General features: G+C 34.9%; 1 protein-coding gene across 2 annotated transcripts in view; it reads right to left on the reverse strand.

Annotated features, from left to right (window-relative positions):
* Positions 1-572: 572 nt before the first annotated feature.
* Positions 573-22,193, reverse strand: part of SRP54 (signal recognition particle 54) — a 45,774-nt gene continuing 24,153 nt past the window's right edge. For both annotated transcript variants that reach the window (XM_045287957.1, XM_004698526.2), the window contains 11 exons: positions 21,496-21,562; positions 21,355-21,412; positions 16,825-16,975; positions 15,431-15,579; positions 15,084-15,184; positions 13,744-13,830; positions 10,349-10,422; positions 10,038-10,146; positions 6,345-6,515; positions 3,438-3,533; positions 573-1,088 (listed from right to left, as the gene is read on the reverse strand). In XM_045287957.1, the coding sequence (XP_045143892.1) occupies positions 997-1,088; positions 3,438-3,533; positions 6,345-6,515; positions 10,038-10,146; positions 10,349-10,422; positions 13,744-13,830; positions 15,084-15,184; positions 15,431-15,579; positions 16,825-16,975; positions 21,355-21,412; positions 21,496-21,562 (1,155 nt within the window). In that variant the 3' untranslated portion in view covers positions 573-996. The remainder of the gene's footprint in view (positions 1,089-3,437; positions 3,534-6,344; positions 6,516-10,037; positions 10,147-10,348; positions 10,423-13,743; positions 13,831-15,083; positions 15,185-15,430; positions 15,580-16,824; positions 16,976-21,354; positions 21,413-21,495; positions 21,563-22,193) is intronic.

The following is a 22,193-nucleotide window of genomic DNA, read 5'->3' on the forward strand; positions in this document are numbered from 1 at the left end:
TGAGTAGGCAGAAGAGTTATTCTAGTATTTTACATTACGATTTAGTTAAAAGTCATTTTTCTAAATGAACTGTGTAGCAATTCAAGATAACCAGTAACCAGATCAATTTTTTGTCTCATATTTTTAATATATAGTAGTGACAACCTAATATTTGCAATTATTTTAACATCAGAAGGTCTATACATGAGCAATTACCATCAAATCATAGCAATTTCTTCAAGCATATTTTTGATATGTAGTAAGAAATAAAAGAATTGGCTTTAAAAATGAAATATTGCCATTAAGGCTTCAAATATATGAGGTAAAAAATGCAAGTTATATACAAAACATATATATTGTGAACTGTAACCAAATTGTTTCAATTTAAATTGCACAGCTAAAATATTCAATGGCAAAGTTATCTCAATCATTTTAAGTTAAACAAAATTTCTAATACCCTCATGGTGAAGTTACTCTACCATATTTCTCATGAAAATTACATTTCCAGACATAGTTTTAAACAGCATGTACCAACTTTTCATTTGCCTTTCTGTGTGATACACTGATAATATAATATAAAGAACGTTAACAACTTTTCAACTTATAGCCACATCGAAGTTTATTTTACAGCACTTTTATTGAGACATCATGTAACTACTGACTATAACTGTTTAAAAATGTAATGCTTGGCCTTTGAGACAATTAAAAACCTTTTATGTACTAAAATTTCACATCATGATTTAACTCAAGTGTACAGTGTGGAAACTGACAAGAAGATGTCTGTAAAGCAGAAATATAGTGATTTCCCCAAACACCATATATCCCTCCCTTTGAGCAGAGGGAGGGAAAGAAGGGAGAGAAAGAGAGCGAAGAAAGGGGGAAATGACAAGAAGAAAAGAAAAAAGGCAAGAAAAAATACTTGTTTTGTTTCCCCGTACACCATTTGCAAAAAAGAGGGAAACTATTGAGGTCTCAGCAAATAATGTAATCGAGTCAATTTATATTAAGGCATCTTCTTTACATATTATTGAATCCCATCATGCCTTTCATATTGCCAGCAGCACCCTGTTGAAACTGCCTCATCATCGACTGAAGTCCTGCCATGCCACCTATAATAAAAATAGAACATTATTAAGCAAAAGTCGACATTTTTACCACTTTCTCCTTAAGTTTCTTTTTTTTAAAAATACCATATATATTGGAGTATAAGCTAAGTTTTTCAGCACATTTTTAATGCAGTTTTTGTGGTAAAATTAGGAGCCTTGACTGATATTCGGGCCGGCTTATACTTGAGTATATATGGGTATTTAGTTTTGATTATATTTATTTAGTCATCAGCTTTAAAGAATATACAAATTATAATTTTTTATTATCTAGATGATGCCAATTACCACACTGACCACAATAATGAGGAGCAAAATAGAAACATGTACAACAAACTTGTAATTAGAAAGATAAAATTTACTGATCTGACAGAGGCTGGTGGGACCCTCAAAGACCATGGCCCTAGCACCCTTCAAAATGAAGGTTTCATTGGAAATGAAACCAATCACAGAGTTCACCTTTCAGCCAAATAGGCCCATGAACTGAACAAAGCATTTGTGAAAAAAATGTTCTTGAGGACGATTAACCATAACAAACAAAAGGGCCGTGTTTGCCAAAAATGCAGTTCAGAAGGTGGGAAGGGGCAGTACCTGTCAAATAGTAGGGGGTCAATAAACTTTAAAAAAAATTGGGGGGATGCCCAAACTCTTGCAATGCATAGTACAAAATTACATTAAAAGTAATCAATCAGATCCTAGTAGCTTAGTTGGTTCCATGTTGGGTTGATGACAGGGTCCTTAGTTCAGATCTATCAGCTGCTCCAAGGGAGAGAGTTGGGGCTTTCTACTCTTGTAGTTATATTCTAAGAAACCTACCAGGAACATTTCTACCCCGTCTTACAGGGTCACTATGAGTTGGAACTGACTTAATACTAGTGCACCTTGAATAAGTCCATAGGATGGAAAGAACTCAACACTTAAGCATCTACTAGAGACCTGGTGGCACAGTGGTTATGCTTTGGGCTGTGATCTGCAGGGTTAACAGTTTGAAACCAACAGCCGGAGAAAGATGGGGCTTTTTACTTCTGCAGAGAGTCTCGGAAACTCACAGGGGCAGTTCTACCCCGTCCTAATAGGCCACTAAGAGCTGCCATCCACTTGGAGGTGGTAAGTTTGGTTTGGTAGTGTCCAGACTGTACTATAGGTGGTGGTGTGTGTCAACGAGTCAAGGGTGACTCACAACAACCCTGTAGAATACAACTGCACATATTTCCAAGACTGTATTCATACCAAAGCAGATTGCTGCATCTTCCTCCCATGTAGAGGGAGGTGGAGTCCAATCACTGACCTTTCACACTTGGTAGTTTAGTAGTCTAGTGCTTCACCACTGTGACACCAGGACTACTCAGAGCTGTTCTAAATGCTTTCATATACATTGCCCACTGCTGTCAAGTCAATTCTGACTTACGGCGACTCCAAAGAACAAAGTACAACTGCTCTATAGGATTTTTGAGACAATAAAGTTTTACAGAGCACACAGCATCATCTTTCTCCCTTGGAGTGGCTGGTCGGTTTGAACATCCAACCTGCAGTTGGCAGCCCAACAACTAACCCACAGTACCACTGGGGCTTCTTAGCTCATTTAATGTCATAATTTCTTACTGAGACATTGTCATTTTACAGAAGGGAAAATGAGGGTCAAAAGTTTAAGGAATTTTTCAAAGATTAAATAATAAAAATAGGATGTAAAATCTTTTTTCAATATAATTTGTGAAAGCAAGAATCTGTGTGAAGCAAAGAAAATGTATTTCCTACTGATGGAGAATGATAGGAAAGGGTAAAGATAACACACTATAAAAAGTGGCAAACTTGAGAGATATGGGAAAACCTCCCAGTCCCATTAAACTCTAGACTCTCACAGATTTTGAAAATATGCAGGTTTCTAAATAGGGTAAAAGATCACTAGAATAGCAAAATTAACAAAAGAGGGTTAAATAATTTGCTTTAAAAAAAAATCACACAGCGGCAAAATAGGAATGATTAAAACCTAAGCTCAAACAGAAAAAAGACAACCATTCACCTTAAGATTCATATAATCATTTTCCTTTAATATAGCGGTTCTTAACCTGTGGGTCGTGACCCCTTTGGGGGTCGATTGACCCTTTCACAAGGGTTGCCCGGTTCATAACATTAGCAAAATTACAGTTATGAAGTAGTAATGAAAATAATTTTATGGTTGGGGGATACCAGACGTGAAGAATGGTGTTAAAGGGTTGTGGCTTTAGGAAGGTTGAGACCCACTGCGTTAATACCACAGCTTTTGAACAGATTTTTAAAATATGAAAACAATAACTCTGTTACTGAAACTTGGTCCTTAACAGTATGAGCAACTGTAAACAACTTTGTATTTTTTACCCATATGATGAAGAACTCTTGGATCCATCATTTTGGCCATTTGTTGATTCAATTTTGCCATCTGAGACTGGCTGACATTCTTAGACATGTCACCACCTGTATAAGAAAAAAATATGGCTGTACCACTATAAAATATACAACATAAATATTTACACAAGCAATATGGACATTATATGGGCTTTGAAAACCACTGTTCGTGCTATGCTGTGACGTGCATGTTATTTATATGGGTACTTTGTAAAAAATATAGTAATCATATAGCAAGCAAAGTTTGATGAATTGAGAAATACAGAGGGAAAAATATATCACTGATAGCTATTTCTATTTTAATGTATTGTTTTAATTTTTTATCATTTGTATATTGTGTTTTTGAGAAAGAAAAAGTAAAATTCTATTCTTAAACAATTAAGGAACATTAAAGGGACTTTCCTAAGGGCTAAGATATTTGTTAATATTATTTATACTTCTGGATTAGCTTCTATAGGCAAAACTATTTCCACTGGTTATTAATGTTACTATATAACAACAATTATTTAGTAGCAATATGGGGAATGCTAACCAAAGAGCTAAGTTTAAGTAATAGACACAAGTCAATCAAATAAGAGATTGGATTGTTGATAAATTTGCATGACAGAATGAATCTATGAGAGAAAAGACTTCTAAATGTTAAGATAATGTAAAAAATAAAGAAAACTTCAGAGGTTAAAAATGCATAGAGAAAAAATGCATTAAAGATGCATTCAGAGAAAAAAAATGCATCCTCATTTGTTAATGAATTTCCACAGACTTAGCTGAAATTCCACAGTAAACAGGAAAGCCAATGAAAGAAATGCAGTCAGGAGCTGAAAGGCTGAAAGCATCCTTCTGAGAATATTTGTTCTCAAAAGAGACAAGAAGTAAAAAGTCACTGAAACATCAAGAAATAAATAGATGTCTCAGCAAAATTTTGATTTTTGGAGGATTATTAAGTATAGTACTTCTTAGGAGCAATTAATGAAAACAAAAATCAAAGCTGCCTTTAATCTCTGATCAAAACTGGCTAACCTGAAAAAATTATACAAATAACCAACTGTAAATTGTGAATGAATACAAGATATTTTTATGTCAAAACATTAAAAAATCTGTGAAAAATTCATGATCGCTAAACCAGTGGAAGATATGAATTTCCATGTTCATTGCTGATTTACTCTGAGTTTGTTTCAAGGACTTAAAACATAAAAAAAATTACTAGGGTAGTGTGACACGGATGTTGGTTGTGCCTTTACAGAGCATTCATATATATGATTGGACTGAAGAAACTGCAGTAGGTTCTATCAACAGTCAGTCATTTGGGAAATATAAAGAAGGCTTCAAAGATTTTGTGAAAAAATTCCATTGTCTTTTATTTCAATTTTTCCATAAACCTTAAGTCCTCTCACATAGTAAACTGATATATTTACTAATTACTATTGGCAATAACATATACTGTTGGGAATTAGCGAATTTTAAAGATTCCTATTTAGATAACTTTTGTGTCACAAGAAAAAAGTAGAATACAGCAAGCAAGAATAATAAAGGGTCAAAGATAAAAATGTGACTTAAAAAAATCTGTAAGTACTCACTGTTTTTAGAAAGTGTTATTATTTGTCATTTACTTAACAGCCTAATCAACATTTTAAAGAATAATAAATTCATTTTGGTATTGATATTATGGAAAACGAAACCAAAATACTGGGCAGGTGATTAACTCTTTGGAAACAAACATCATCTTACCTCACACACAGCTAAATTAGTATCAGGAAAAAAGTAAAACAGAAAACATACACTACTATGGTGTTGACATGGGGGAGAAGTTTATGATCTTTAAAAAAATCATACAGGAAAAGATGGATAGGCTTAACTACATTAAAAGTGAAAACTTTTGTTTATTGAAAATATTTTTAAAAAGCAAATTAAAAAGTAGAGAAAAATATTTGCAGACAGAAACCAGAAATTTTAAAGTTACTACAAAATTGTTAGGGGAAACAAAACACAAAAGGGCAAGAAACAGGAAGCAGTGATTCACAAAAGAAATTCAAACCAGTAGATATTTAAAGAAGTGTTACACTTCGGTTATTTTAAAAAGTCGTTGAAAAGATACTGACCACTTATACGGAAATACTAAATTATTACAAAGCATATTCAGCATCAAGCATATTTCTGATCAAGACATAAAAATCCCTAACCCTAAAAAAGACTGCAAAAAAAACTGACAATCCTGTTGATTATCAAGAATATAAATTTGTTCAACCTATCTCGAGAATAAATAATCCCCCAGAAACATGTAGTAAAACCTTAAGAATGGCCATAAGCTAATAGTAATGTATCCTTCAAGAAATCAAAATCTGTATAAAATAGATGCCTAAGAATGTAACACATCAACTTTAATAGCCCTAATAGGAATCAGCCCAATAAAGAGATTTTACATAACATTCAATTGGAATGCATTGTGTTCAGTGCTTTAAAATTTTATTTTGATGAATAATTTGGCATTATGGAAAAATAATCATGATGTATCATACAAATGTAGTAATTACAAATATCCTTTTGCAAAAGAATCCCTGAGATATTCTGAGTAAAGGTAATTTTTAACAAATACATTCTTGTAGTCTATAAATATTCTAAATACATATTAAACATTTATTAAAATAAAATTACGTTTCTTGTATTAATTTTTTGTTTTTAGTATTAATGCACACCAAAAAGTCTGAACCTGAAAACAATTTACAGATCACATTATAAATCCTGAAAATACTTAAATATAACATGAAATTCAGTGGTGAATTTTCCAATACTGATAGTAGTATGTCCACTTTTAAGTTTTAGTTTCTCTATTTCCTTCTTTCCTTTCAATCTGGTAACTAACAAGGGGTTTGTTATTTTTCTTACCTTTGAAAAGTCCTTTGATACCACCCATCTTTTTCACCATTTGTGCAAATTTAGTATATTGTGTTAAAAGTTCTTGGACGTCTCTTGTTGACACACCTGATCCTCTTGCTACTCTTTGGATTCTTCCAGGCTGCTTACTAAAAACCTTAGCACCATCTGTACTGTCCAGTTCTGTAGGCAAGGGCCAATTATTTTTACTTACATAGAACACTTCAACAATTATCAAAGCAGTTATTTACAAATAGGCAATATATAACATCACAGAGCTTAGGTGATATAATTTTTAAAGAGATAAAATACACATAGTATCACCCATAATTCAAGTAAAATACAAAAAAATCTGTATTGTCTTCCTACAATATCTCCCCCAATAAGTAGTCATCTAACTTTGGTCTAACATACCTAGGAATTATGACAAACTGCTTAATAAGGCATACTGCAGATATGCAGATAACATAGCCTTACTTGCTGAAGGTGAGGAAGAATTGAAGCATTTGCTAATGAAAAACAAATAGCAGCCTTTGGTGTGGCCTGTAACTAAGGATCTCATCTTGTTTGAATCCATGAACAATACACATGGAAACAGCATTCAAGAAATCAAGCACATTATATTAGGCAAATCTGCTGCATAAGACCTCTTTATAAAGTACCGAAGAGTAAGGATGTCTCTTTGATGGCTAAGCTACATCTGATCCACCATGGTATTTTCAACAGCCTCATACGCAGGTGAAAGCAGGACAGGGAATAGGAAGACCAAGACCAAAGGAGAAGTAATCTATTTGAATTACAGTGTTGGCAAAGAATACTGAAATGCCAGAGACTTCCAGAAGAACAAATCTGTCTTGGAAGAAGTACAACTAGAATCCTCCTTAGAAACGAGGAGGGTAACACTGTGTCTCCTGTACTTTGGACATGTTACCAGGAGAGACCAGACCCAGGGAAAGAACACTATGCTTGGTAAAATAGAAGGCATCGATACAGAGGAAGACCCTTAACAAGATATACTGATACAGGGGCTCCAACCTAACAGTGATTACAAGGATGGTGCAGGACCGGGCAGTGCTTCATTCTGTTGTACATTCCGTGTTTCCCTGAAAATGAGACACTGTCTTATATTTGTTTTTTCCTCAAGAAGATACACTATGGCTTATTTTCGGCGGATGTCTTATTTTTATTAAGTATGGTACAATGTTCTACATTTATTCACGCATAGTTAAGTCGTCTTATTCTGGAACATCGACCCACAGTGCTGAGTCAAACGGCAGCCACAGCATTACTCCTTCCCCTGAGGACACACAATACCTAAAGCAGAGCATCCTGCTCCTCACTTCATGGAGGAGACTTGCTTTCACTGTCTCTGTCTCCCTCTCTGCCTCAGCTTGCAGCACGCATAGAACGAACGGGACCTGACAGGGGAGCCGACCTTGTGGATGGGGCTGCCCACACCTCTTTGGTCACCTCCGAGGCAGCAGCTGTCACGAGGGGGCAGACGAGAAGGGCTGCCCATTTTAGTGACCACTCCGCGCTAGTGCGCTGCAGAGCCACGCCTGTCACTAGGTCTTATATTCGGGGTATGGCTTATATTGCGCAAATGCTTAGATATCCTGCTACGGCTTATTTTATGGGTATGTCTCGTTTTCAGGGAAACATGGTAGGTACGTTGCTATGAGTAGGAACTGACTTAACAGCATGCAACACTAATAATCTAACAATGTCATTCTGGCATAGTTATTTAAAACAAACTAACAAAACCTCACTGCCATTGAGTCAATGCCAGCTTATAGCACCCCTATAGGACAGGGTCGAACTGCGCCTGTGAGTTTCCAAGTCTGTGACTGCGATGGGAGTAGAAAGGCCCGTCTCTGTCCCGAGGAGCGACTGCTGGTTTCTAACTGCGACCTTGCAGTTAGCAGCCAAACTCAGAATCATTATGCCACCAGGCATAGGGACAAAGCTATAGTTACGGGACATTTTTGTAAATATTAAATCTAAATATGATTGCTGGGCATGTGTTCCTATTCACATAGGTCTCTTATCTCCTTGCCAGGAAAAAAGATTAGGCTTTCAAACATTTGAGAGTTATTGCATTTCCTGTGAATTTTCTCTAGGTGACAAATATCCAACTGTTTACATTCCTCTTATAACATGGTTTACAACCTCTTCTATTATCCTGATTTCCTAAATAGATCATCTAATTTGTCTGTATCCTTTTATACATATTGTGCAGAAGTTAGCCGAAATTCAGGTGAAGCTGGATTATGAAAGCAATGCAAAGGTTATCTCATAAAAACTTAGTTTACACCTCTAAATACATTTCAAAACTGCATCTTTAAAGTCACAAATTCATTATAAAATATTTAAGAAACATACAGTATTCTATTTTTTCCAGGAGCGCAAATCAAGTGGAAAACAGATTAATGACAGCACATTATGGAAAGCAATATGCCAGCCCTAAGGAAATGGTAAAAGAAAACTTTAAGAAAGGAAATAAATCAGAAAAGGCGTGATAGGCTTCCTTTAGCTAAGCAGTCTTGAAGTGTAAGTATAAATTAAGAGAAAGGAAAAAACAACATTCCTGGAAGGAAAACAGAGCTTCTGAGACAAACTAAATTAATTGTGTGTGTAAGAAACATGCCCAGAGAGTAGAGAGAATTAAGAGACTGTAACAGTTGATAAGGATAAGATTACATTTATTAATTTCATTATTTTATTGTTTTGATTAATTTATTTGCTATTAATTTAATTATTAATTTAGGTGCCATGACTAAAAGTTTAGCATTCATTATGAAGATAATGACCCCAGAATGTTTATTCTTAGAAAGATGCTTTGATAGCAGTGAGGATTACAGATTGAGAGAGAAGTGATGAAAAAAAAGGGAAATGTTAGGAGGTTGGCGCAGTAACCCAGGAAAATGCTAAGCATGTACACTAATACAGCATCAGTACACACAAAGGAAAGAGAACAGATAAAAGAATTATTTCACAAATAGAACATATTAATTCTAAGGTAAGGCTAAGATTTCTACATTCCATTAGAAATGGTAAATTATACTAATTATATTGTAATTCCTAGAACAACCAATAAACACCATTCATACAGAGTAAAAAGCCTGAAAAGGATGATAAAGCTTTATATCTGCTAGATAACATGAAAAAGAGTGTTAAAACTCTGGGAATAGAAGGAGCCATAGAATAGAAATGCTAATGGGCTAAGGATCATGTAAAGAAATGATGTGCAGGAGTAGAATTACAAAGGTAAAAGCAGTATACGTCTCAGAAGACTGATATCTTGAGGGTTTCACAGCAAAGAAGTTTGTCAACATTGCTTAAGTTAACCCACTCTTACAGATATTTCTAGCGTACATATTAAAGCTGTACGAGTTTCCATAAGTAAATTTAATAAACTCTGCTTAAGCCAGCATTCCCAAATTTTACTTTGCCCCACCCCCTTTTAAGTTAATTCTACCAACATCATGGAGAACGAGCGCTCTATCCACGGGGCTCATCTGTAAAAGCCGTGTGATAGACATTTCTCAACAATGAAGTCAACCCAATAAACATAAGGCTTTCAAGTTGCTATAAATATACCCAATAATAATCTTCCAGCTCTCCCATCTTATTCACAAGGATATAATAAAACTCTCAACTTGCTGATATTTAGAACATCACTTTCCAAGTAGCACACCATCTTACCTTGATCATTCATACTATCCATTATCGTCATTAATTTCTTTAACCTTGCCATTGACTCCTGTTCATTTCCTTTGCTCATAAAATCTGTTCCAAAGCCAGGGATCATCCCCTAAAATACACATTTTTAAATATGTAATTAGTAATCATTTAAGGTGGCTCAGACTGTTCACAATTAACTATTAGTTTTAATTTTAATATGAAGTCTTCAAATACCAAAATGTTAAAAACAACGAAAAGGAAATGCATATATTGTTAGAAATTTGAATGAACAATAAAATTAGGTAGAAATTTTTTTTTTTACAATAACTAACCAGAATCTGACTGAAGGGGCCCATTTTCATGATGTTTTGAAATTGCTCATACATATCTCGTAATGTAAACTGGCCTGAAATACAAATGATAACAATAGATGAATGTTTCAATTCAATAAAATGAATCTTTTTATTATGAGTTCGTTGTGAAGCACATTTATAAATATCCACTAGTTACTCTATAACACACACACACACACACACACGATCACAAAATGACTATTATAAAGACTATACAGAAAAAGATCATATTCTAAAGAAGCTTATAGTATCAGAGAAGACAGGCCTATACAATTTTACAAAACTTCTTAAAACAAGGCAGAGACACTTTACCTATTAGAATGACTAAAATTAAAGGGCTTGATAATAACAAAAATTAAAAGACTAGATACTTGACTAGATAAGTTTGAATTATATAAGAAATTCCTGTTATGGAAATCAAGTGAAGAATTCCAAAAAGTCAAAGGCAGCTAACACTGTCAAATACTGGAACCCCCCCAAATGGAAGCAGTCACAGGGATAGTGGAGGCAGAGCCACATTATTTAAGTGAAAGAAAGGGGATGGCATGGGGGTGGGTGGGCAATGGCACTTGGGGAAGAATCATCAACTATTTCTTGACTGCCAGACACCGTGCTAGCTCCTGTGAATATGAAAGATGAAAAAACACAGTTGTGAACTCCACCTTTACTCTTAAGAAGGGAAGACAGACATCAAGTTAACGTGATGAGTAATATGACAATTATAGGGTGTGACGGAAATGTACAGCACGGGTTCTAACTTAAAGTAGGGATTAGGAAACGATCTCTGAATGAGGACTTTAAGGAGCCATCTGAAGTCTGAGCAGGGCTGAGCCAGTTTGGCAGGATACTAAGGTAGAGGAAGGAAAAAGAGAACACATGTCTAGCTGACACCAAAGGCCTAACAAAGGTAAAGGCCCCACACTGAGAGCGCTCTGCATTTGAGAAATTGAGAAGTTTAGTATGGCTGGGGCGTGAATGGTAAAAACAAAGCACTCCCCCAACACACACACACACACACACACACACACACACACACACTCTCTCTCTCTCTCTCTCTCTAAAAAATGTTCAAAATGTGGGCTAGGTGGTGGAGCCATTTAGGAAAGTTCATTTTGGTTGCAGTGTAAAACTAGGTCAAAGAAAGTTGGAAGATCTGTATAGACTTTTAGTAAGTGATGTAGGCAAAAGATGATCTGGGTTGTATGAACTATTAGAGTTGCAAAGAAGCTGAAGAAAACAAGAATGTTGATATTTTATTGAGGAGGTATAATCATTAGGACTTATTGACCAATGAAAGAAGACCGAATGAGGAAGAGCTAGTCAATGACAAGACACAGATTGCTGACTCTGACAAAATGGGTAATGTTAATATTCACTATCAGCAACAATGGAGTAAAAGGCTAGGATATATGGTGATAGAGATGTTAAATTTGAGTTGTCTATAGAATATCCCAAGAATAAAACAAAAATCTTCCCAAACTACAAAAAAAGAAAGCTCACTGCCACTGAGTCTATGTCGACACACAGTGGCCCTATAGTACAGCGTACAACTGTCCCTGTGAGATTCAGAGGGTGTAACTGTTCACGAAAATAGAGAGCCCCGTCTTTCTCCCTTGGAGTGGCTGGCAGTTTCAGAATGTGGACCTTTCAGATCACAGCCCAATCAGTAACTACTATGCTACTAGGGCTCCTCCAGAATGTTCCCAACTGGACCCATAAGCAACATCATGGTAAATGGAGAAAAAGTAGAAGTTGTCAACAATTTCCTTCTACTTATATCAACAATCAAAGTCTTTAGAAACAGAAGGAAAGAAATCAAATGAAGAATCGATGCATTTGATTCTTGATGTTGGCAAAGAATACTGAATATACTAGGACTGCCAAAAGAACAAACAAATCAGTCTTCGAAGAAATGTAACCAGAATGATCCTTACAAGTCTTCCTTGTAATAGCACGTCTGGTAGAGGTTCAGATCAGTAAAAATGAAGGAAATACTAAATGAGAAGGGTTGACAAATTAGCCCCAACAATGAAATAAAAATGATCAATAATCACGATGATGGCACCAACCAGCAATGTTTCTTTCTATTATGTTAGGAACAGAAGGATTTCTCTTAAGTTGTCTCCCCAAAATATATGCCACTTAGCTTGAGAATGACTGTTCATTAGGCAGCGAAAATAGGTCAGAGGTTATTCTCCTTAACATCAGCCACCTAGAGTGGCCAGACTGCATAGTCTGACTCACCCCAAATAGGGCCCATTCCTTTCTGTTATTGTTCCCTTGAAGCAGTGCCCATAGGCAAGCCCGGGACCACTCTAAGATGACTAAGCTTAGGCTACTATCTTGCCACACATGCCCCCCTATTCCCTCCTCTTACTATTGTACGTTCACCCCTAGGTCATCCCCCTCCTATTGCTTGTATTGCCTATGTTACATCCCCTCTCTATGACGTAGGTTGTTATCTGCTATCAGGGGGCTTGCATGCCTCCCAGGATAGTAATTGCCTGCTTTATTGTATGAGACACCAGAATGGTCAAACCTGTTCAAGAATGAATTGTATTGCCCCTCTCTGTGATGCATGATGCTGTGATGTATCCCCCTAAAGTAATAAGATGCGTGGTTAGCAATAAATAAGGAGGCTCCCTGGTTCTCGGGAGGGTGGCTGGCCAAGGGTGGCTGGAGAAGGTGGCTAAGGAGGACGAAGCAGTGGCTTCTTCTCTGATGGCTAAGCCCCCTCCACGAAGACCATCAAGCGGAGCTGAGGTGAGCAATGCTACCATGAATTGCGTCTGACTCCATTACTTGACTCCATCTTTTAACTCTCATGCTCTCTATGACTTTACTATAATCTCTACGTATTATCGCTGTGCAATTGCGCCTACCGAACCTGTGGTTTTGTGGGGTTCCCTCTTCCCTTTAACCCCACACTATTACTCATAAAGTCACCATGAGTCACAACAGATTTGACAGGAACTACGACAAGAATAATAGAATACCTAAGAAAGGTCTTGTAAACATTAAACATGAGCCTGAAGCTCTGAAAGAAAAAAAAAGGCCTAGAATGAAGCATAAAAATACCACCATCTAAGAAAAAGGTAAAGACATAGATTATTGGTGAATAAGAAAGAGCAGAGGCAGAAGACTACGCAGTCATGGAAATTAAGGAAAAAGATAATTTTGAGTAGAACTGGAATGATCAATAATAATATTACTGAATGTTTATGATAAGCTAGATTGTCTACATACATTAGTTAATTTTATAATTATTCACACATAACTCATCTAGATTAATAAATATCATTCCAAACTAGTTTTCTCAGAATGAACTCAAGGAGAAACATATGAAATCAAACGCTTTCTTGCCATTCGTATACCATGTTTCAACTTCTCTATGAGGGCTTCATTGTCATCCAACTTCAACTCGTTGACTTTATCTATCAATCCCTCAATGTCACCCATACCTATGAAGGATAAAAAAAGAAAAATGAATAGAATACCTTGCTTCACAATATTTTAAGATGTTCATATACCTAACAGTCCTGTGCAGTAGGCAAATCAGGTACTGATGCATTACACAAAGAAGTGAAGCTAGAGAAGTTAAATGATAATAAAGAGGTGAGATAGCAAGGACTCCAGCGGAGAGCTTAACTCCAAATTCATGCTCTTTATACCACTTTGAGACATTACGCATATTTTATTGTTACTACCACCACCATGATATATTTTTGTATTGTGCTGTAAAACGTTTCTAAAGAACTTTTCATCAAGTATTCTCCTTTCAATACTCTGACCACAAAGGAATAACCATAAGCTGGAGTAATAGTTACGTGTTGGGCTGCTAACCTCAAGGCCGGCAATTCAAAATCCCCAGCTGCACTGAAGGCAAAAGAGGAGGCTTTCTACTCCCACGAAGTTACAGTAGTGGGGAAAACATGAGGAGCTGATACCAAGGGCTCAAGCTCAAAACAAATGTTTTGAGAATGATGAGGGCAACAAATGTACAAATGTGCTTGACACAATGGATGTATGTATGGATTGTGATGAGTTGGATGAGCCCCCAATAAAATGATTTTTAAAAAAAAGTCACCTTTTAGAAAATAAATAAATAAAAAGTTACAGTCTTAGTGAGGAGCTGATAACAAGGGCTCAAATAGGAAGAAATTGTTTCAAAATGATGATGGCAACATATGTATACAAATGTGCTTGACACAAGGATGGCCGGATGGGTTGTTAGAAGAGCTGTAAGAGCCCTCAATAAAATGGTTAAAAAAAAGAATTAGTCTTGAAAATCCAAAGGGGCAGTTCTATGCTGTCATATAAGGTCACTGTGCGTCAGAACTGACTCGATGGCAGTGAGTGAGTGATGTCTTACAGAGGAAGAAAATAAGTCATACCAAAACCAACCCACTGCTAATATGTTGATTCTGACTCCTGCAATCCTATAGTACAGAGTAGAAGCACCTCAAGGCTGTGGTCTTTACAGAAGAGGACTGCCCTATCCTTTTCCCATGGAGGGGCTAGTGGGTTCAAAGTATATCCTTTTGTTTAGCAGCCAAGTGCTTTAACAAGTTAGCATTAGCAGGGCTCCTCAGATAAGTCATAACGGCAAATTATTTTCCTAACTAGTTTGTGAGAAGACAGGATTAGAATCCCAATCTGTCATGAAGTCAAGTCTATTTCTTGCAGATATTTGTGTCCCCATCATTATACTTACCAAGAAGTTTGCTGATGAAAGGCTGTGTTTTAAAAGGCTCGAAGTCATCTATATGTTCCCCTGTACCAATGAAAATAATTGGACTTTTTGTGGCAGCAACTCTGGAAAGAAAAAGAAACAGAAAGTAACTTCAAAAGAGAGAACAATTTCCAGTGGACAGTTAGACAGAAGTGTATAACTCAAGTTTCTTTTCATTGTATCAGAACTATCCCACAGAACCTCCAAAATTGGTTTTATTTCATAGGTCATATTATATTATTGGAATGTATTTCAAACTACCAGTAAGAAAGCCATAAGCACACACAATATATAACTCTAAGACACAGGACAGCATCAATGATACTTACGCACTAAGTGCACCACCACCTTTTGCATGGCCATCAAGCTTTGTCACTATTACTGAAGCTACATCTACTTTATCTTTAAAAGCTTTGGCCTGGGCTTCACAAGCCTGTCCAATGGAGGCATCCATCACATAAACAATATTGTCTGGTTGCTAGAAAGTTTAAATACAAAAAATACATGTTTTACTGATCTTAAATTTACCATTAGAAGCTGCAAAACTATTTGTTCTAAAGTAATATTTATTCAACCAATATTTTTTGAGGGAGTACTATGTATTAGGGTAGCATCTAGGTTTTGAGGACACAGAATAAGAAAATCCTTGTCCTCACATATTTTATATTCTAATCACAGCAAATGGAAAATAAATAGGTAAATAAACCTTTCAGATGTACAAAAATTAAAATGGCAGAGAGAATATCAGTTTTGAGGTGTGAGCGATTTCTTTAGATAAAGTAGTCAGGAAGACCTCTCTAGAAATAACATTTAAGCTGCACCTGAGTAAAGAAGAAACAGCTGTGAAAAAATATGGCCCAGCTGAAAAAAGAAACAGCAAAAGTGAAATAGAGAAAAATAAAGAGTAGAAGAGTATAAAGTGAAATAAATAAAATAAGAGGTAAAGCTATTTCTTTCGGTCAAAATAATGACATAACTAAAAAAGAAACAATATTAACCAATAACCCCAAAATTGCAAAGTTAAAACAACCTCTAGCAATGCATGTTTGCATTGGGGTGTATAAACAGATATTTATAAAACTGCTTCTCTTCCACAAGTTATTTATTACAATTTTTTTAATTAATCAATTTATTGGGGCTCATACAATTCATCACAATACATAGATCAATTGTGTAAAGCACATCTATACATTTGTTGCCCTCATCATTCCCAAAATTCGCTTGCCTCTTGGGTTCCCGGAATCCGCTCATTTTCCTTTTTTTTTTTTTCCCCCCCTCCCCTTCCCTTCCTCCTCCCCTTTCCCCCATGCACCCTTAATAATTTATAAATTATTATTGTATCTTATATTACACTGTCCGGCGCCTCCCCTCACCCACCAAATAATGATTAGTTTATTAAATGCTGCAGATTGGAAATTCAAAATTCATCTGAAATTATTTCAATTAAATTTAAGTAATTTACAGAATAAAATGAGCAAATATTGAAGATTAACCCTTATTAATGCTTATGTGGGATTTTTTCTTTAACTTATACATACTAATAGAATTAACTGTGAAAAAAGTGTTGATACTCATGAAAATTTCACCTCTAACGGAAGTCAAATGTGATGTACAAATTCAGATCTCATCACACAGATACTTGGTTATCATATTGCCCATAAACTCAATTTCATAATTTAATTAATGAAAGTCTTACAGTGACATTACATTAAAAACCACTTACTATAGCATTAGCAACTTGAAGCATTTCTTCAAACAAAGAGTCTTCTTGTTTATGGCGGCCACTTGTATCAACAATAATAATTTCAAAATTTTCGTTTTTGAATTTGTCCACTCCTTCAGAGGCAATGATAACAGGATCCATTTCTGTATAGCTATTTAACATGGACAATTCTATTAATTTGGAAATCTTTAGTCTATTCTTAATCTATTCTGAAAAAGCCAAATGATCACAATTTTAATTTAGAAGAATAATATAAAAACTAATAAACATAACCATGTAATTCTAGAGCACTATAGGCTGGTATACAAGTATCCAATTACAAAACCCTTTATGACTTTGCTGTATGAGTTTTCTAAATGAGCGGTTTTGCTAAATTTTTTCTCATCTCTTTAAGAAGTGAATTGCCATGACAGTGTTTTGTCCCTGTTTTTCTGTTTAACATCCTTTTGTGAGCATTTTATAAATCTATAAATAGCCTTGTAAAACAATTTTTCTACATAGAATTCCATCAAAGGGTTACACTATCATTTACTAAATAACCTATTGTTAGACGTTTAAGGTTTGCTCTACTTCTTGTTAAAAGTATAGTCACTACAAATACTATGTAGTTGCTGTATATTTCTTTCTAATGCTGTTATGACACATTCCTGCAAATTGTATTTGACCTGCAGACCATGCAGTTAGTTGCCCAAAATGTAACCCACTACACCACCTGGACTCCCTATGAAAAGACATAAAATGTCGAAACATGTTTCTTCCTCCCAAAATATTAATAACAGCATAGTAACAAACATCAGGTAGAAATATATGTAATAAGGTACATACATGTATGAAACATATGAAATCATTGTACGTAAGGACATAAAGTTTTTGAACAAATAATACAAAGTGTGTTTCTAAATGGAACTATATAAGTACAGTAAAGCTATCAATTAACCTCAAATGAATTAGTTTAAATGTAATTCATTTAAATGTATTTACATTTACATTTAAATGTAAATAAAAGTATTAGGGAAATTTTTCATTTTGAAACTTGATAAAGAATTCTAAAATCCATCAAGAAAAATAGCCAAGTGAGAACAATTAAGAAAATATGGAAAATAAGAGAGATTAGCACTATTTGATGTTTAACAAGGTAATAAAGATGCCAGTTTGTAGGAGCCCTGGTGGCAGAGTGGTTACGTGTTGGGCTGCTAACTATAAGATGCCAGTTTTAAAATTTATAAATGTATAAAAAATTCTAGTCAGAAACATTCATAAGATTATATACATACACACAATGAAATACACTGATGCCATATAAGGAATTTAAGCAGTGTATTATCCATTTTGTAATTACCAATATCCCATTTTTAAAAATCAACCCTAAAGTAGTATATTTACATACAATAAAATACACCGTTTTAAGTTGTTCATTTTGGTGAGTTTTGATAATTAACACATCCTTTAAAACCAGTGCCACAGGAATCAAGGTATAAAGCACTAAGATCCCATTTTAATTTAAAACAATATATTTGTACACACATATCTATGTGACTATTCATTTGTATAAGTATTGAAAAAAGTATGGATGAACAGACTCACACCTGACAATTAAAATGTAACACTACTGGTATTTTCATTTGTTTCATTAAAATGGTATTGATTTTTATAAAGAGAGGGCAGGTAACATAACCTACAAACTTGTATCTGGTGCACAAAAGGATAAATGTAACTGTCCTCTTGTATTCTAGATTTGTACATTTAACATTAGAGACACAGCTCTAATTCATTTCCGTCCCATTTCCTTTCTCCATTCCAGTGGGAACCATCATTATTAATAGTATGCACAGAGAGTATGCTTTAACATTTATATGGGGAAAGCAGAGATTATTCATAAATGGTACTGAGAACCCTGGCTAAAGATTAATACTCTGGCCAACATTTAAATTATTATCATCTAAACTGTATCATTTGTAAATTGATGATATCCTCCTGAGTTTTAAAACATTATTAGATGTAGTTCTTATCCTCAAAGGTAGTTCCTGAGGAGGATAAGCAGTTAACATACTTAGCTGTTCACTGCAAAGTTGGAGGCTACTGCCTTTAAAGAGAAGCCAAGTGATATACTTCTGAAAAATCAAGTTTTGAAAACCATATGGAGAGCAGTTGTACTGATACCTATAGTTGTACTGATACCTATAAGCTCAACAGAAGTCAAAACACGGGCAACTTTTTTATTCTTTAAAAAATTTATAGCATTATTTCTTAACCTATATGCTAGAAATTACCCAAAAAAAATGGCTTAAGGAAATAAAGAATATACATACTACAAAGTTCACTAACTTTTTTGGCCAGCCAAAAAAGGTGATGATTGAGATGACTAACAAAACCAGATCATTCATTTAATACCTTCAAATCAGTCTTTTTAAAACTTTTTCCCTGAAAATATAATCGATCATTTATATGAATAATTTCAAAAAAGTGTATCCCTCAAATAAACCACTCACTGCCAACGAGTTCATTCCAAATGAAAGCAACCCTATATGGCAGTGTTCCTGAGACTACAAATCTTTACAGGAGCAAACACAACTTCATCTTTCTTTGATGGAGAGGCTGGTGGGTTTGAACCACTGACCTTGGAGTTAGCATGTTTAACCCACTGCACCAACAAGGCTCCTTATTTCTTCAAATAAATCCTCCCTAAATTCAATCTAAACTTGATTCTCTTAAGTAACTAAGCACACAAATTAATAGAACAGAAGCATAGTAAATATGAATAGCAATGATGAGAATCTGTTCCTTAGATAAAACAGAGAGATGGATGAGAACTTAGTTTTGAATGAATAAACATGGAATGTTTTAAATGATATAATAGGAAACAACAGGGAGCATAGCAACCATTACCAACTGCTCCAAATCCCATTAGAAAGCCCCGGATGGAGTGAGAAGCAAATGTGAAACTAAATTAAAAATCATAAAAACTACCAGGATCATTGGTCAGAGAGAAACTGGCAGAAGTCCAGTTCCATTTTCCCAGGCCCTTAGTCACCCTTCAGGTCTGGAACTGAACTCACCCCACTGGCTCAATTTTCAGCCAAACAGGTCTACAAGGGGAACAGTAACACTAGTGGAGTACTCAGTCCTTAGAATCACAGTCAGTTAAGACCAAAAGAGCATTTACCCAAGGACAAAGTTCAGAAGGGTGAGGAAAGGAGAAGGAATAGAAACAGGAAAACAGAAAGCAAAGAAGTGGGAAAGGATTGCACAAAATGTGTCTGAGATAATGAATATAAACTGATTTTCTCAGGAAATCTTCACTCAATGCACAAGAGAAAGTTTAGAAAAAAAGAAAGAAAAAATACAGAATCCATCAATATAAAAAGGGGGCTCAAAAAGTTCACGCAGCAATTCCATTATCTATTCATTCCATTTCTCTGTGAGCTTTTCTGAAGTTCTTTCATACTAAACCTATCAACAAACAAGAAAATATGGTCTAATTTTTAGAAGAAAAAAATTTTTGGACATTTACTTTGCAAGGGTCCAGATGTTGGATGTAGCAGATAAAACATCAAAACTGTTAATATATTCTCTAAAATGTATTTAAGTAAGTTTTAATTATTAAAGGAAAGTAGGTCTACTCAATGAAGAGGTAGAAAAAAATTAATAACTATTAAGAAAAACTATTCCGGTGCTTAAAAGTACAATTATTAAAATGAAAAAAAATTCACTAGTTCAGATTCAACAATAGTTGGAGGGAGAAAAAGAGTAACTTTAACATTATATCAACAGAAATCAATAGCAATAGAACAAAACCACACTCGCTCCCATGGAGTCAATAATGACTCGTAGCAATCCTATAGGGCAAGGAAGACAACTGTGACTCTTTATAGAGTAGAAAGCCCCGTCTTTTTACCACATCATTAGAACAGCAAATTTAAATCAATAAAAATTACATGAAAAAATAAAAGAACATAAATGATGAGAGCTTCAGAGAACTATGGGATAATATCAAGCAGTCCAACATATGCATAACTGATATCCCAGAGAGGTGAGAAAAAAGGATAGGAAATCTCTCCTTTGTGGAAGAGGAATGCTTCTTCAGAGAGGTCTTAAAAGAAATAATAGAAGTAGGAAGAGATAGGAAAGCAGGCTACACAGGTTAGGTACAAGCAGAGTTAAAGGTTAAAAAAAAAATTGGTCTACTCTGGAAGTGTCACGTTGTTATAATAAAAGGTAATAACTTACTAATCATACTCCCACCTTGTTCTAGAAAGGATTTAATCTTATGGTGTATATCAGTTATTTCCCAAAATGGGTGATACCACTCCCTGGGTGGCACTGGAATGATCCAGATGCAGGGGGCTACAAAAGCAGATACCTACACTTGACACTGGATTATGGGTTACAGTATCAGTTTTCAATGGCCAGGGGAGTGCTAATTTTTTTCCCCCTGAAACGGGGGCAGCAGGCCAAAATTTGACCAGAGAGCATAAAATAAAAGTCAGACAAAATGAGGCATGCGTATCAAAATGATAATCAGGAACCTACCTTCCATAGAATGGAATTCTTGCCTTGGTTGCATTTTGTTTTAATTGATCAAAAGCACCTAAGAGATAAAAAGTTAATGAATCCTCACATTGGAAAATGAAAAATACAGTGAACAATGTTCAAATTCCAATGTTTTATTACCTGCTCTGAATGTGTCTGCACATATCAAACAGGTCTTCCAACCTTTCCTTTGGTAATAATATGCTAACTGGGAAGATTAAAATATAATGTTATCAATAAATATACATTATGATACTTATAACATCCTCTGTTCACCCTTCTTATTCACTTATAGTGACAGTTCATATTTCTTCTGAAAATTAAAAAAATATTTTTAATACAGTATATTTTCTGAAAAATTAAAATTCTAATTATACCATACCAGAATCATATAGTAACATTCAAAAATGTAAAATGAAAAGCAAATGACTAGAGTGAAAAATGTTCACTACTGTTAATGTGATTAGGTACAAACAAAAAACCTCAACTCTTACGAAGTAAATCTGCCTTTTATTAGCTATAATATAATTGAGGTTTGTGGAAGAAAATAAAATGTTAACAAAGTTGAGTCACTCAATTCTAGGGAAGAGAGAGTATAGTTAATTACAAATGAACATAAGGATATACAAAATGAAGATATGTATTATGCTAAAGTGGGTCACCGGAAGACTTAAAAAGGGATTCTTTTAGATATAAATGGTAAGATAAACATTTCATGTTCTCCAAAAATCATAGTTATCTTCTTAAAGGACCCAAAGAGTCATTTTGTAAATATAAGCAACAGAATTATATATTATACACTAGTCTATCATTCTTAGAACAACAAAGAAATACTATGA

The sequence above is a fragment of the Echinops telfairi genome, unplaced genomic scaffold (genome assembly GCF_000313985.2).
Source record: "Echinops telfairi isolate 266 unplaced genomic scaffold, ASM31398v2 ScPeMD7_18;HRSCAF=68, whole genome shotgun sequence".
Lineage (NCBI taxonomy): Eukaryota > Metazoa > Chordata > Mammalia > Afrosoricida > Tenrecidae > Echinops > Echinops telfairi.